This window comes from Callithrix jacchus, chromosome 7 (assembly GCF_049354715.1).
Source record: "Callithrix jacchus isolate 240 chromosome 7, calJac240_pri, whole genome shotgun sequence".
NCBI lineage: Eukaryota > Metazoa > Chordata > Mammalia > Primates > Cebidae > Callithrix > Callithrix jacchus.
The window spans coordinates 130,212,762-130,229,828 of NC_133508.1; the positions used below are offsets into that span (position 1 = coordinate 130,212,762).

At 49.7% G+C, this 17,067-nt stretch overlaps 1 protein-coding gene across 3 annotated transcripts; it reads right to left on the minus strand.

The window, feature by feature from the left end:
- Positions 1-262: 262 nt before the first annotated feature.
- On the minus strand, positions 263-15,871 carry GFI1 (growth factor independent 1 transcriptional repressor). 3 transcript variants are annotated; one of them, XM_054236526.2, is made up of 7 exons: positions 15,791-15,871; positions 13,168-13,381; positions 12,661-12,843; positions 10,367-10,854; positions 10,103-10,240; positions 7,902-8,067; positions 263-5,523 (listed from the first exon to the last, which is right to left on the minus strand). In XM_054236526.2, exons 2-7 carry the CDS (start codon positions 13,280-13,282, stop codon positions 5,345-5,347), a joined length of 1,269 nt encoding a protein of 422 aa, XP_054092501.1. In that variant the 5' UTR covers positions 13,283-13,381; positions 15,791-15,871; the 3' UTR covers positions 263-5,344. The 3 variants fall into 3 exon arrangements, with proteins under 3 accessions (XP_054092501.1, XP_017830424.1, XP_054092502.1); XM_017974935.5 differs by having other exon boundaries at positions 14,041-15,871; XM_054236527.2 differs by lacking the exon at positions 10,103-10,240 and having other exon boundaries at positions 14,041-15,871.
- Positions 15,872-17,067: the final 1,196 nt, after the last annotated feature.

The window sequence follows — 17,067 nt, forward strand, 5'->3', positions numbered from 1 at the left end:
TGTGGTGGCGCCTGCCTGTAATCCCAGCTACTTGGGAGGCTGAGGCAAGAGCATTGCTTGAACTGGGAGGCAAAGGTTGCAGTGAGCTGAGATCGCGCCACTGCACTCCAACCCGGGCAACAGAGTGAGACTCCAAACAAACAAACAAAAAACCCTAATGTTATAAGCAGAAATTTAAACACTTTTAGAAGAAAATACAGGGAATCTTATGATCACCAGTTAGGGAAAGAGTTCTTAACTGAGAAGCAAGAAGCATAAACCATTGAGGAAAAGACTAATATATTTGATTACACACAAAAACAAAGCAAGCAAATAAATCCTCTCTTCACAGTGAAAAGGCAAACCATAGACTGAGATGTTACACTGTATGTAACACAAAACAGTGAGTGTTTAGAATATATTTAAATAACAAATTGATAAAAAGCAAGCAACCAACAGAAAAATTGACAAAGTACATGAAGAGGCATTTCATAGGAAAGGAAACCTGTCAGGCCCATAAACTTACGAAAAGATACTTAACTTCACTAGGAATCAGGAAATGCAAATTACAATGACATTTCACATGCATCTGATTGGCAGACATGTTTAAAGTTTGACAATACCAAGCATTGATAAGATTTGGAGTAACAGGAATTCTCCTACATTGTTAGGGAGCCTGTAAATTGGAGAAACCATTTTGAAGAGCAGTTTGATAATATCCAGCATTTTCATTCCTAAGAATACATCCTAAAGAATCTTTCACAAGAGATACGTAAAAGGTCGTTTGCTTCAGAATTATTTGTAATAGGAAAACCTGGAAATGACCCAAACTCTCCCAACAGAAGAGAGAAATTACCAAGCATTCATCCAGTGGAATTCTATATGTAGTATTTAAAATAAAGGAACTAAACTACACATATCAACATGAATACATCTCAAAAACAACATGTTAAGCAAAAAAACCAGAAAGGTGCAGAAGGATACATAAACTACCATCCATTTACATAAAGTTAAAATATGCTAAATTATATATTGTTTATGGGATTGTGTATAAATTAAAGGCATACAAACATTCATGGCAATTATATATACTGATTTTGGAATAATGGATGCCTCTGAGGAGAAAAGAAAGGAAATGGGACTAGGCAGGAACATATTCCAATAAGAAATTCAACTATATCTGTAACATGTTATTTCAAAAATAAAATCTAAAGTAAATATGGTAGAATGGTGGGTACACTAATGTTTATTATTCTCTGCAATTTCCAGTATGCCTAAAATGTCTTATTTAAAAAGTAAAAAAACATTAAACTTCAGAAAAGACTTTTTCTCAATGATTGACAAGATTCCCAACAAAACACTAATATTTCAATAAAATTTGGTCATAAAATTGTCCAAATTCTCATTGTGAAATATCTGTTTTAAGTATGTCTATATAATAAATAAGAGTTATCTAGACAAAAATTATAAAATATAAATATACACACATGTGCCTAAAGACTAGAAAGGAACACATACAAAAAGAACATAAACTTTTAAGATGGAAGGATTTAGGGTGCAATTTTCTTAAACTTTTTATTTTTATTTTATTTTTAAAGACGGGGTTTCACCATGTTGGTCAGGCTGGTCTTGAACTCCCAACCTCAGGTGATCTGCCTGCCTTGGCCTCCAAAGTGCTTGAATTACAGGCGTGAGCCACCACACCTGGCCCAAACTTTTTAATTTTTAAAATCTGACTTAATGAATGGAAAAAGGGGGTTAAAATAAAATAAAAAGTTTTTACCATAGAAATAATATGGCAGCACAGATTTAAACAAACAGTGCTCTAGAAATGCACAGTAAAAATTAGTGAAGTCCATTCAGGTCTTCCTCTGAGTTCATCTCTTTCTGTTAAATGATCAGGTTGAACAAACAGGCACACAACAAAATGACTGGGGTCAAATCACTATCACCACCCAGTTTTCAAGGGCAATGGCAGTCAAGAAGTCACCAGGGCATGATACTCTGCTATACCTTTAATTAAGGCGGGGCTTTTAAAACTCAGTTGTTCCATTTGTGTCTCAAATCAATCAGATGAAATTCACCTTTTATGTGGCCTGAATCCTGATAGCTCAGCACACTTGATAGGTAATTTAATCATGTCTGGTGTAGATGAACACAAACTCAAATTAGCTGCTGAAAGAGTTGGTCTTCTCAGAGATAGCTGTGCTTTTCCACTTTTATGCAAGAGCTGAGCTTCACCAACTGGCTAGCTGGAGGTGTTATTAAAAATTTAGTGAAAGAAACAAAGGTGTGCTCTGGTGTCTCTTGTTACCCTTTCTACTGTTACTCCAGCAGACAAAAGGCATAGAGCCTGCCTCATGAATAATGTGACATGGAATATTCACAATCTATTTTTAATGGAGTCAAGTAATAACATTAAGAGAGATATTTGCAATCTTCAAATTTCACACGGTAACAGGCACAGTAATTTGTTTTGATTCTGAACTGGGGATATCAAGATACATTTTTTACCAAAAAAAAAAAAAAAGACATACAGTTAACATCAAATTTATAATTCCTCACTTATAGCATAAACAGGGATAATGAAAATGGACCAAATGTTCTGTTATAAGGGAAGAGCAGGACAGTACAGACACCTAGATTTCAATTAGTTTTACTTACCCCTCAGTGCAACTTCTTTACTTTCAAACCAGGTTGGAAATAACCAACCAATATGCAGAGTGACTTCTGTGGGAAGGATGTTTTTGTCATCTTTACTCACTGGGAGGTTTGTCTCCCAGGACACTAGGAAGTGGTTCCTAGATGCTGCAACTGTTCATCATCCATCAGTTCTGAAAAACTATCTTAAACTCCATTACAGAGTAAACAAATTTAAATTCTGAATGAGAGTAAACTGACATGGAGAGACATGGTGCTGGAAATCAGGTGAGGACAGCCAAGAACTGAGATTTGATACCAAAAAAAAAAAAAAAAAAGAACTGAGATTTGGAGACACCAGAGAAAAGCAACATTCAAGCCCCGCTTTCCCACCAACCCGGAGAGAAAGTCCTGTGGATTCTATTTGTTTCCCAGGCTTTCAAGCAATCTCACTTCCCTTTGTGCTGTAGAGAGCAGAGCCAGCCCACAGGATGAAGCAGGAGTTTATATTCTGTTTATTCACGTACCATCTCAGTAAATACTTATTGATCCCCTACTGCGTGCCAGGCACTATTCAGGGAACTGAAGATTCAACAATGAGTAAATAAATCTTCATATGACATTGTCCTCACTGCTGTATCTCCACCCCCTAGAAGAGTGCCCAGCACATATTCGGTGCTCAGTCATATAGGTGAGATCAATTTGAGTTGGAAATGGGCAATCTTCTGGTACTCAATATGAGCCATGCATACCCTGAGTATCTGGCTGGGTGTTAAAGCACTAGTAGTAGGGATTTAGGGCAGGACCTTATTCTGGTTTCATTCTCTTAAAGGACTGACTGATATAAAAAGCTCCCACAGGTGGGACAGACCAGAAATAACCCAGATCCTCATGTACCTTTAGATTTGTTACTTGCATTAGGGGAGGCAGCTAACCAATCTCATACTTTTTCTCCTTTCCAGTTTCCACAGAATCAAAGCAGTCAGGGTTGGACTGGAATGACAGAGCTGTCTCCACATTACTTGGTCAAGGAAACCAGTATCAGGGAAGTTGAAAGATTTACCCAAGTCACATGATGTGTTGGTGACAGAGCTGTGACTAAAACTAAAACCTCTAGACCTAAGACCTGTGATTTCTATATTCATCTGGGAGTCTTCAGGCCCATAAAAAATTATGTTGAAATTTTTAGAGGAAAGAGCTTACTTATGTGCCTGTGGAACCATCAGGGGCTCTACAAGGTAGGAGCTTAGTTTTGTACACCTCCTAGTTTTTGTCTTATTAAAGAAGTATCTCTGAGGTGTAGAAGCAAAGGAGAAAGTATATGAAAACCAAAGCAATTGGATTTTACACTCTTCTGGATGTTGGCTCATCTGCTTCTCTTTTATACTCTACTGCAGCTTCCTTCAGTGCCAGCTTCCCCCCACCCCAGACTAAAACAAAGGTCTTCCCCAAATTCCTTTCCTAAAGGAAAGGCAATCTGTAATAGTCTTAATAGTTTATTAACTTAAAACATCACTCTAATAAATATGTATTAATAAACATAATGCATACCAGAAGATCTAAAAACATTTACCAACCTCATCAAACTGAAAATACCACTTTTTACCCTCTCTATGATACACATGGAGGGTCAAAGAATTGAAGACAGAGCCTTCACTTCCACATGCCTGCTAGCTCAGACATCTTTAAAATATCAGCTTAACAATAAAAAACTGAATATACACACATATCTTTGAAGTAACTATTCAGCTGCTTTTTGTTTACACCTGATAAAATCCAAAAGGGTCAAAAGGGAAGATTTACAATTCTTTGTTGTCTTCTCAGAATTCTCTCCAAGGGTAAGAACAGACCCAGCCACTTGGAGGTGCAACCATTAGCTTTTGAGGAGAAGAGTCAGGAGTTGTGACTTCAGTCTCTCTTCCCCAGTACCTAGCATGGTGCCTGGTAACCTTGATAGCCGGTGATCCATGAACATGTGCTGAGTCAATGAATGACATCTTGGCCACAGGCATTGCTTGTGCTTTTACCTCCACTGATGAAGCCTTCACAGGCCTCCTGAAGGGAGGACCTCTAATCCCCTCTCATCACCAACTTCTCTTCTGCTCCTTCTTGGGGTAGCCTTGATGGTGCATCTCATGACTTCAAAAGTATTAAACTTCCCCAAATCAGTTTCTGAATCAGTCTTTGAGGAAGAGAAATTATTTCTCCAAGATTTATAGGCAGCACCCAAAAGAAGGGGGCCAATAGACTCCCCAGAAGAAAAAAAATAAAATGTAACACTCATTCTTCTTTCTAGATAAAAATATTAGCACGTGTCCACCTTGTAAATGATGAGTCCTCCTCTTCCACACAAATAACTGGAGTAGGTCAAGAAGGGGAGGGAAGAAACCTAAAGGATATTCCTGTCTGTAGATTAGGGCTGGAAATGGGAAGGAATGTGAGGTCTAAGATTTCTTCTGGTCCCCATTTGACTATGCCTGTGTCTTCAGGTGTAGAGGAGCCTATTTGTGTCCAAAGCCTAGAGAGTCACTTGATTCTTACTCTAGGCTGCACTTGAAAAGGTATCTCATCTCCTCTGGCAGCTCCAGGAGGTAAGGCAAAGGAGGAACACCCTGGTGGGATCTGCAGACTGGACCTAGGGTCTGCAAAGTCAGCAGGGGTGGGCAAGCAGGGAGGCTGCCCTCTGTAGTGTTGTGTAGCTGCTGCTTGCAGCCAGCCAGGGTGCTCATTTGAGCCCGTGCTGTGTCTCCCGGTGCCTCCGGAGGTCCACCTTCCTCTGGAAACCCTTCCCACAAAGGTCGCAGCCAAAGGGCTTGAAGCCTGTGTGTTTGCGGCTGTGGGTGATGAGGTTGGAGCTCTGGCTGAATGCCTTGCCGCACACCTGGCACTTGTGGGGCTTCTCACCTGTGGGGATGGGAGGGGGAGGGGAGAAAGTATGAGCCTATGATAAAGCTAGACGGGACCCTCTGTGACCCACATGCTCTTAGCAGCAGCTGGCTGCACCACAGTCTAAGGCCTTCAAGCAACTTGGAGGGTGACGTGCTGCAACATGAACTGACTCCCAGCCTGCAATGCGAGTCCCTGGAAGCACCATGGGTGCACCAGGTGAAAGGGAGACTTTGGGGGTTCCCAGCCAAAGGCCTCAAACCGTTTCCTGCTAAACGGAAACAGAGCAAAGGCCACATGCCCTCCCCAGCTGAATCTACCCCAGGGAGGACTCCCCTGACTTTATAAGCTGTGAACACCCAGAGCAGATGTTCAACAGGAAGGGGAGGGGGAAGCTGTCCTAAAACCGTGTGACTCCGTTCTAATTCAGAGGAAGTTTTCAAATCTGAATTTCCAAGTGGGTGTTAGTTTGTATGGACCAGTGAGCCTGTCTTCTTTCTTGTTCTTGAAGGACAGCAGAGTATATCTGAAAAACATCTTAACATGGACATTTTTCTTTCTTTCTTTTTAAATTTTAAGTTCCAGGGTACATGTGCAGGATACATTTTTCAATATCTTATTTTAAAAATCCATATTTGGGTCACAAAGTATTTCTTAAGGTAGCTGATATTTTTGTCTTGATTTTTCTTTCATTTTATGAGATTAGTCACATGATTCTTTATATACCAGCAATTCTTCAGCACAAATTAATAAATCAGAGAACAGAAAAAGGTTTTGTCTTTTTCCCCATCTCATGTGTTATTGGTTAAATGGCATGAATTTCCAAATAGCCCCAGCATGGCATTTTAGTCAGGGCTCAGCCTTGGAAAAAATATAAAATAGATGAAGTTTGTTTTTGAGGAATGCTCTATACCCCTTGATACACTATTTTCTGTTTTCATGCTTTGGATTTCCTTGATAAGAAACAAGCCATCAAAACGTATTCCATCCCTTTAGGGTCAAACAAATCTGAGAAACAAATTCTAGGTATAATGTAAATGTTTGATAAGGGCTTAATGTTTTATTCAGTCAAGATCCTAGTTGCATTTTGATAAGTGTCCTGAATACCTTACTTATAAGGAGTGAATTACATGGAAATTTCAGGTAAGAGGGAATGATTAAAGTAGACTACTTTTCTGGGTTTTCAATGGAAATATATACATTACCCAAGCATATTTATAAACATCAAGGGTGGGTGTTTAGAATACACTGTGATTTGTTCTAAATCAGTATTCATATTCTGCAATACAATTTTCAGAAATTCTGGGTCTCATGTAAATGTCTTTTGACTATTAGAGTGTTCTTGACATTGAGGCTCCCACCCACACATAAAGTGTTGGGCAAAGAGTCCAGAATTAGAAGCCAGAGCATTACATGGCTCCATTATTCGCTCAGTCTGACTTCTGATAAATCATTCACTCTTTCTGAGTTTCAGGATGGTAAGAGCAGCTCATTCTACTTTATTGAGTAGCAATAAGAATCAAATGAAATGATAGATTTGAAAGTACTTTGTAAATTATAAAGCATTGTAATAGGTAAGGAATTATTATTATGGCATGAACTTGCAGATATTTTGAAAAGAGCAAATAAGTGAACAGCAGCTTTCTGTGTCTACCAACCCTCATGACTCTAAACATAGAATACAATAAACAGTGGTCAAGAGTGGACATTTGAGAGGTCAGATCTGAATTTGAGCTCTGACCCTGTCATTTGCTAGCAGTGTGACCCTGGGTCGATTACCTGGCCTCATTTTTTTCATCTCTAAAATGGGGAGGAGTAGTCTCTACCTCCAAGAGTTGTTGTGATCATAAAATGAAATAATGCATTTTAGAAATGCTTAGCAGAGAGTTTAATCACATTTGCCATTATTTGTTCCTCCTCAATCAGAATAAGCTCTCAGACTCCTAAAAATGCAGCCAAAGAGGCCACATGAATCCCTCCCACAAAAGGCCAGGTGATTAAAGAAAGTCCTCAATCTCTAGGTAAGCTTTAGAGCAAACTCTCCTTGCTCTTTAGAGCAACTCTCTAAGAGGACCCTGGAGCTTCATATTTCACTCAGAGCAGGCAGCAGTGGAAGCAGCCACCAACCTAGAGGAAAATGGTCTTTGCAAGAAGAGAGAAACTGTAAGCTGACCTGCTGAATAGTCTTTCAGACACAACCCCAAATCAAGGTGGCTCTGGGGAGATTTATGTCTATAAATGAACCTAAGAACCCACCCCTTTGTTTTCTTTAACACAGAGCAGTGATTAACTCCATCAGTAAGGTCTCATCCGCCACTCACTGGGGCCAGAAATCAGAGAAGGTGAGTTATGTTGGCCTCAGGGTGTTTCCTACAAGCCAAGGGCCTTCAGCTCACCAGTGTGGATGAAGGTGTGTTTCTTCATGTCTGATTTCTGGTGGAACCTCTTGCCACAGTACTGACAGGGGTAGGGCCGGGTGTCTGAGTGGATGAGCAGGTGTGTGGACAGTGTGGATGACCTCTTGAAGCTTTTGCCACAGATCTTACAGTCAAAGCTCCGTTCCTGCAGAGAGAGAGAGAGATATGGTACTCCTGCAGTCACCCAGACTGCTGCTCTCCTTGCCCCTGAGCTGACCCTAAAATCCCTTCAACACTTTTTCTTTTTCTTTCTTTTTTTTCTTTTTTTTTTTTTGAGACAGAGTCTCCTCTGTCACCCAGGCTGGAGTACAGTGGCATGATCTCAGCTCACTGCAACCTTCATCTCCCAAGTTCAAGCAATTCTTGTGTCTCAGCCTCCCAAGTAGCTAGGATTACAGGTGCCACCACCACACCCTACTAATTTTTGTATTTTTAGCAGAGACGGAGTTTCACCATGTTGGCCAGGCTGGTCTCAAACACCTGGTCTCAAGTAGTTCACCCATCTCAGCCTCCCAAAGTACTGGGATTACAGGCATGAGGCACTGTGCCTGACCCTTGAACACTTTTTCTACCAAAACATTCTTTACCCACAACCTTCCACACCCCAAGGCAAAAACATATCCACACCCTGCTTTTTTTGACACCATTAACACACACTTCTCCACCCTCTTCAACAGAAGGCTTAGACCTCAGTCACTTCAGATGCCTCCACCCCCAGCCAGTGTGGGTTCTGGGGGAGACGGGCTGATATTCTTTTTAGCCTTCTCCTGTCATAGCATTCTCCTGTCATAGCTATTGTTATATTTATTTGCTCATCTACTGTCCATCTCTCAGCTAAACTATAATCTTCATGTGGGCATGCTGTCAACGACCTGATGTGCTATAGGATTCTTAAGTACTTGGTACCTGGAAATTAGGCAACAAATATTTATTCATGAAAGAATAGCAGGGGCGGGGTGTGGTGGCTCAGGCCTGTAATCCCAGCACTTTGGGAGGTGAGATGGGCAGATCACTTGAGGCCAGGAGTTCGAGACCAGCATGGCCAACATGGTGAAACTCCATCTCTACTAAAAATACAAAATTACCCGGGTGTGGTGGCGGATGCCTGTAATTCCAGGTACTCAGGAGGCTGAGGCAGGAGAATCACTTGAACCTAGGAGGTGAAGCTTGCAGTGAGCTGAGATGGTGCCACTGCACTCCAGCCTGAGTGACAGAGACTCTGTCTCAAAAAAAAAAAAAAAAAGAAATTAGCTGTGGCATGTGCCTGTAATCCCAGCTACTTGGGAGGCCAAAGCATAAGAATCACTTTAACCTGGCAGGGGGAGGTTGCAGTGAGCAGAGATTGTGCCACTGCACTCCAGCCTGGGCAACAGAGCTACACTGTCTCAAAAAGAAAAGAGAGGAGGGGAGGGGAAGGGAGAGAGAATAGCAAGGTAAATCTGCTATTGTATGCTCTAAATGAGCTGAGATCCCACCTTTTCAGTCGAGAGGGGTCAATGCAAATTAAGTAACAACCATTTGGTGAAAAGAATAGGCACGGCTGGGTACACGGTGGCTCACGCCTGTAATCCCAGCAATCTGAGAGGCCGAGGCAGACAGATCACGAGCTTAGGAGTTTGAGACCTGCTTGACCAACATGGAGAAATCCCAGCTCTACTAAAAAGACAAAATTAGCCGGGCGTGGTAGCACGCGCCTGTAATTCCAGCTACTCAGGAGGCTGAGCGGGGAGAATCGCTTGAACCCGGAAGGCGGAAGTTGCAGTGAGCAGAGATTGTGTGCACTTTCCAGCCTGGGGGACACAGCAAGAGTCCGTCTCAGGGAGAAAAAAAAAAAGGCACAAAGAAATAGAGCTAATAAGTCTTGATATCTCAGCCGCACGAATTAGTGCATACAAACCTTCTTCAAGCCCAACAATGAGGATCGGACTCTCGAGGCTCACAGTGACGTGACACCAAAATATAGGGCTGCCTCAAGACCTAAGCCGGCCACATGTGTGTAGGGAAAGGTATCTTTCCCAGGGCAAGGAGACACAGCGGAAGGGTTGGGGGAGAAAACTGGGGGCAGTCAGGGAGAAAACTTCCAGCCAAGAGCGGCTGGTGCTGCACCTAGGAGATGCAGAAGATCCCCGAGTGCAAAAAACCTGAGCAGGGCCGCTCGCAGCTGTGCGCCCGGGGCTTACCTGCGAGTGCACGGCTTTGTGCTGCTCCAGGCTCACCGCGTGCCCAAAGGTCTTGCCGCACATCTCGCAGGCAAAGGGTCTTGTGCCGCTGTGGGACCTGCGCACGTGCACCTCGAGCCCATGAGGCGTGGAGAACACCTACGGCGGGTGGGGCCGGGGAGAAGGCCGCTGAGAGGGGCCGCGGGGCGCTGGTGCTGCGCGGGCTAGGAGCGGGTAGGGGAAGCAGGCGCAGGGCAGGCGAAGCGGGAAGCTCGGATGCCTCACCTTGCTGCACTTGATGCACTTGTAGGAGCTGCCGCCGAGCAGCAGCCGGGTACAGAGCAGCTCGGACTCCACCTTGACGCCAGCGCCTTTGTCCGCGTGCAGCCCATGGCCACGCTCAGGGTACAGCAAGCCCGCCGCTGCAGTGGGCCGCTCATACAAACCGGCCGCCGCAGACCCGAAGTCGCTGTAGAGCCCTAGGCCAGGGCCAGCGGCGGCAACAGCCCCTGCGCTGCAGCTCCCTGGAGCCCCGGCCCCCACGCCATCCGCTGCCCTCTTCGGGCCGTACAGCGTGGCTGGGTGGCCCGGCTCTGGGGCGGATTCACAGAAGAGGCCCAGGCCGGCACCACGTTCCAGGGCCCCGCAAGGTCGGTAGCTCTGCACCAGGTGCCGCAGATCAGAACCCGCCAGGCCACTCCATGAATATGGTTTGAAAGGCAGGGGGAAGGGCTGGGCTTCGTCCATTGACGGGCACATCGACTTCTCCGAGGCTGTGGAGGCACAAGGGAGAGTCCAGTCAGGCTTCAGAGTGCAGAGCGGAAGCCACCGGGCTGCAGCTCTGCAGCTACGGGGCACCCAGTGCTGGTAGAACATTGCGTGCTCCAGGTGCCAGGCCCACCCCAGGGTAAAACGCGGCCCAGGCCCTGGGGCCTTGCAGGCCACTGTAGGAGGCAGAGCAGCAAATAGATCACTGAAAAGACCTCGGGAGAGGCGGTCGTAAATTCTGCGCGAGGGCAGCCGAGGCGCTTGGCGTTCTGAGGATCTTTTCTGGCTGAACCTGCGCGCCTGGAGATCCTATGGGGAAGGTCACGTCAATAAATGCCCCATTCGGCCTCGTACAGCACTCGTGGGCATGGGCGAAGGGTCCAGCCACCAGCACAGGCATTCTCCCAGCCCCTACATGTTCCCATTCAATTCTTTTTATTCCCAGAATCCACGAGGAAGTAGGGAGAGGGTCCATAAATGCGGCCTCAAACTACCCGAAAGGTTGGTATCTGAATAAACCGGAAGGTATTAAAGTTTCACAAAGTTAAATGCCCAGTGTACACGGCAAAGGGGCGGCAGGAAAGGGGCTTTTGGGCTTAAACTGCCCACCAAATACTCCCAATTCCTGTTATAGTTTGATAGAGGCGGGGAACCCGAATTTCTCAGAGAATAACTGTATATCTCATAAGGTTTTGCCACCACCTGCAAAGAGACAGCTCTCTGAATTCTCACCCTGCTACGCTCCCACTCACATGAATTTTGCTAAAACTAGTGACTCAACGCACGTGAGTGCATACGGCATTTACAAATGTGTGTGTGTGTGCACAAATGTGCGCGCGCGCACACACACACTCCAGGCTGGCCACTTCAGTGAAAGGCTGTACCCAGAGTTTCATTCCAAGGGGTTTGGGACCTAGTCCTTGCCCGGCCACTTGACGCCCTGGCAGGAAGAATCCTCCCACCGCCGGCTCCCAGACACATTCCCTGGAGCTATGGGTTTAGCCCAGTCAACTCACTGATTGTGGGACGGATGGTGGTATCTTTTGAAACTAGCAAACATATTCTGGATATAACGGGCCCTTGTCAAAATCTGGCTGGTTAGCTCATTCCTTCCCCAGGCCGGGACCAAGACGACCCCACCCAACGTGCAGTCACTTCGTTTGCCTGAAGCTGGATTGCTCACTGGAAATGAAACCTAGAGGGCAGGCCCCTGAGGTTGGGTCAACCTGGCAAAACGAAAAATGAAACAGGGCCCCAATCTGCGCCTGTGAAGACCAAGCTGCGGGCTGAGATTTTCGTCTTGCCCCCTCCCTCCTGCCCCGCGCCTAACTCCTCTGCCTGGCCCTTACTGCCCTGGTCTCCATTTGTTTGAGGTTCGGGGGTCTAGATTGTGGGATCCTAGCACTTTATGAAAAATCAAGTCTGGTCAGAAAACGAAACATCAGCATTGCTGCCAGTCAAAAAAACTGGTTTGTTTTCCGTCGCCGGCCAGCTCCACGCAAACAACGAGCAGCCAGGGTCCCGCCTCCCAGGATGAAGGCAGCGGCCCCAGCGGGCAAGCTGTCCAAGTCCCAGAGAAGCCGGATGCCTCCTTCTGGCCTCCTTCCCCTACGAATCAGTTCGCTCCTCCCGGAAAGACTCTCCAACTCCCGTTAGAATTTCTATGCCCAAGATCGCGCCTATCCCCCTCACTTCACCCCACACCACCCACCCACCCACCCACCCACACACACACACACACATACACACACACCCCAAACACTGCCTGGTTCCTGCAGCTACCGCCCCTGCGGTTCCCAGTGGGTTCCTACCTGGAGACGCGGAGGGCGATGGGGGCCTCCAGAAGTCCTCAAACTCTGAGCTCCGTTCACAGACGCTGCCCTCGCAGCTGTCTGGGGATGCGGAGGCTCTGTCTGGGCCTTCGGTCAGCTGCGATTCAGGGGACAAACGGTCCCCGGGCTCCGCCTTCATCCCACCTGCATTTGAAGTGCTATCTGCAGAGAGGAGGCAGGTGAGGGGCTCGGGCTGGGACCGGTTGAGCCTGGGGGTTCTGAAGGTTCCCCCAAACCCACCCCGACCAGGGCACCCGAGCGTCTTCCCCTCTCCACCCAGACCCTGGCCAGGAACCCTCTCGAATATAAGGACAGGTACAGAGAGACCATGGCACATAGGAGACAAACCCTGAGGAACCAGGACAGCAGGAAACAAAAACGGCAGCCTAGGGGACGTTGGGGCAGCCCCTCCCAGCTCCCGGGTAATGGTGTGTCAATGTGCAGAGTCCCCGGGAGCAGCCCTGCCGGGCCCCACGCGCCTTGCACCTGCTTGGCTGGGTGCTGGTACATTTTCTAAACGGAGGGAATAGTCTGGTCCTGGGGAGCGCGGCTGGTGGTAGCTGTGCGCCTTCTTGCTCTTGACGAGGAATGAGCGTGGCATGGTGGTCTGGGGCTTTCCCCACTCCGCCCCAAGAATCCCTGGAGCCGCTGTCACCCACGGTCACTCCGAAGGCTTGCTCAGCCACAGCCCGGCGGAGACCTGAGAGGGGAAGAAAACCAGGTGGAAACGCGGGTCAGTACTCTCAGGTGCTGGGGACTGGGCACCCAGGCAGAGGGAGAGCAGCGGCCAGGGAGGAGCGCAGAGGGCCCATAGGAGGAGGGGCTTGGCCCCGCTGCGCTGCGCTTACCAGGTGGCACTCAGACAGGTGGCGCGAACCCGCCGTCGTTACCGCTGCCGCCACTGACACAGCTCCGCGGTAAAACCTATCCCGGGGCCCTAACTCGGGCCCCTTTCCTCCTCCCTGCTCACGCCCCCCCAGCTCCTCCCCTTTCCTAGCCAAGCTCGCTCCGGCAATCAAACTCTCTGGACAGCCAGAGTTCCCTTCGGGTGGGTTACCCCAACTCAGCTACTCATTGCCTGCCTGGCTATGCTTTATGGCTGGCAAGGGAGGGCGGGAAAACGAGAATCGGTTTAGGGGTCGGGGATGCCCAGTGGTCGAGGACCCAGAAGGGGCGAGGAGCCAAGACCTCCAAGAGCCAGCTACAAACTGGAGTGAAAGGCGGCGTGGGGGGGGGGGGGCAGGGACGGAACACAAAACTGAGGGGTGGTGGTGTTGGGACAGCAGCAAAGGGACTGGGGGCAGCAGAGGCCAGCAAGGGACAGGGAAGTGAGGGGAGTAACAGACGACCAATCCCCACCTCAGGAGAAACTCGCATCCTGGTGATCCCTGTTTCCCCTCACTTGTGCCCCACGTAGGAGAAACTTTGGCGCCGGACTCCCAGGTGCTGCGGGCACCAGCTGAGGTTGCGGCGAGCCATCCCAGACCATGGAGACCTAACCTCGGGAATCAGGTCCCGGGAAAAAACACCTTCCGTTCTTCTCACCAAAAAATCTTGTCCTAGGGAAGTGAAGCCCGATCCGCGAACATTGACTGGGGAAAATGCTAGGTGTCCCGAATCGGTGGTGCACTGATAATTTAGCAAACAAGACACGACGCCAGAGCACGCAGGCTGCATTGGCAGAAAGCAAGGGTTGGCCCGAGCCCGGGAGGGAACTAGCTGCCCAGGGCGCCGCTCTCATTAACCCCCAATCAGTTCACCTAATCCCAGGTCGAAATTTGAGCCCGGCGGAAGGGCGGGGCTGCGCCAGCCTCAGCTCCAGCCGGCTCCGGCGGGGCGGGACCCCACAGTCAAGGTGGTCTGGGGTAAACGAATCTGCCTTCCTCCCGGGGTGAAGGCGATGGGGACCCGGTTCACACGTGAGCTGCAGTACAGCAGTTCTCGGTGGCTTCGATTGGTTCAGAAACGAGGGTGCTGGAAACTCTGGGCTGGGGCAGGACCCTCAGTCCTCTGGCTTCGTGCTGTTTCCACTGCTGTACTAGGAGCTGCTCGGCTTCCTAGGCAAAATGCAGGCCACAGAGTCTACATCTGTCTTTTGGAGCTCTCGGCTCAAAACGAGTTCTAGCGGCCTTGGTCCCTGTAGGGTGCAGGCCTCCTGATTCAGATCCCCAGCCCCATTGTGTCCCCTTCTCCGGAGGAATGGGAACAGACGTGGGAGAAAAGACGCCTGGGACGTGTCACGGGGCACCAACGACGTTTCCCGTTACCTAAGCGCCAGAATGCCCCTAGGGGCTAGGGTGCCATCCGCCTCCGTCAGTGTTGGCTCCCAGGGCTAGAGCTTTGCCGCTTCCTGCACTTCTCGGCCGTACAATTAGACGCCACAAAACCCAAACCCAATTCTTTAAACAGCCGCGAAACTCAGAAGAAAAGAAAAACGGTGTGGCGTTGTCCGGAGGGTCCCCCTAAGGCTGGGACACGCGTTGGCTGTGAGCTGGACGGATGGGGGCGGGGGAGCTGTCAGAGCTGGAGCTGGGTCTGAGCTAGAGCCGCTAGAGACCAGGCGGACGTGGAGGCCGCCTCCCCACCCGGGCTGTAAGCCCACGCCTCTCTCGCACTCCGGCCGGCTTTGTAGAGTCCTGTCGGGAGGGACGTAGGTGGGGGAGGTAGGGGTGCCGGGGCCACGGCCGAGCGCGTGGGAAGGTAACCCCGCACTGCAGCTGGCGCGGGAGGCGGGGCGGGCCCTCAGCGAGCTCAGGCCTCTCCTCAACGTCCCCGCCCGGGAAGGCGGGAGCCGAGGGCACTGAGGGGGTGGCCTCCCGAGCGCAGCTGCCGCAGCCTCCCACCAGAAGTTTCCTTCCCGGGTGGATTCGGCTCCCCTGCCGAACCACCAGGCTGCCTGCTGCGCGCCTCCGGCTCCAGATTTCCAGCCGCGCTGCTCGAGTCTCGCCCTAACCCAGCTGCCAGGGCTCTCGGGGCTCCCGCACGGCGGTCCACAGCAGGTGGGAACCCGCCCGCGCCCTCTGGTCGCCCCCGCAGCGCCAGTGCTCTGCGAGTCCCCGCGGCCGCCCCCACCAGGGCGGGAGGCGCAGAACAGCCTTGGCGGACCTACCTGAGGGTTCAGGGCGCGGGCACCGCGCTAGGAGAGTTTCAAACGAAATCTTGCTTTTGGAAGAGACCGCTCTGTCTCTCTGACCTTAAAAAAAAAATCTCCTTCCGAGCTCAGCCCCCAAAACCACAAGCTTCACTTCCTGAGCGTTATTGAGTCGTTCACACAGCCCTCCCAGACCTGCTCCCAACCCCCGTCGGGTGGCCCGGCGCGCTACTTTGCGCAAGTGGCCAGGCGGGTGCGGGGCGGGGGACCCTGGCCTTTCCAGCCGGTCCCGCGCGTCCCTTAGTCGTCCTCCCAGTTCTCTCCCTGTGGGTCGGCGGGGGGTGGGGGAAATTGGATGTCCGGACACTCAGGCACTAGAAATGACTCGAAAGAAAATAACTATTCTTGGCTTCAGGGAGACTTCCGCAGCGAGAGAAGCCACAGATTCAGGACAGAGATTGACTGCTGTGAGAGGGGTGGGGGCGCACAGCTCCGAGGACCCTTCCTGCCCCTCTGGCATCCGTCACCCGCCATGGCCCCCCTCCACCCAGCCGCCTGCTAGGGCTGCACCACCCCCAGCTCAGGACCGTGAATCACCGGCCCGCGGTGCCGCCGGCCTGGAGCCCGGCGAGTGGCCACGGTGTCCGCAGAGCGAAACCTGCCCCGCGGCCCCGAAATAGCTTGTTGTGGAAACACTTCGGGATAAATACGCCCAACGAGGCTGAAAATACCTTGACACCCAATCCGAGAGGTTTGCTCATTTCCCTTCGGATTTAGGTAATGGTTAAATTTGGAAGAGGTGGGCGAGCGCCGAGCCCCCGGCGGAGAGGGCCCTGGCGGCGCGTCCAGCGGGCGCCCGGCGGGACCGGTGGGCGCACCCTCCCCGCGTGGAGCTCGCCGGCTCTCGGCTGGGTCCACTCAGCCTTCGACTAATTTCCGGTGGTGGAAGCTGCGAAATTAAAGGTAGCGCGGGAGGGAGCCCGCGGGGGCAGCGCCGGCGGCTGCTCTGCTGACCCCGCCCTGCCAGGGCAAGCCCTGGAGAGCCGGACCTCGCACGCGGGCTCTACCACCGCCTGAGGTCATACCCAGGTATCGGGTGCTGGAGGGAGCAGTAAAGCACCATAAAAACACAACTTGACGACTATCGCAAAGTAAGCCTTCGCTTGGATTGTATGTTTCGTGAGGGTAGAAACTGGATCTCCATCTTTATGTCCTCAGCAGGCTCTTAACAAAAAGGCTGTGGACTGAGTAAATGAATGAATGGGGCTAATTAACTAATTAATTCTATTAATAGA

Excerpts from the sequence above, each read along its gene's own strand:
- GFI1 (XM_054236526.2), bottom strand. The coding sequence starts at position 13,282 with ATGCCACGCTCATTCCTCGTCAAGAGCAAGAAGGCGCACAGCTACCAC. Across the intron at positions 10,241-10,366 it reads AGTGCATCAAGTGCAGCAAG|GTGTTCTCCACGCCTCATGG; the intron begins GTGAGGCATCCG and ends CACCCGCCGTAG. Across the intron at positions 8,068-10,102 it reads ACAAAGCCGTGCACTCGCAG|GAACGGAGCTTTGACTGTAA; the intron begins GTAAGCCCCGGG and ends CTCTCTCTGCAG.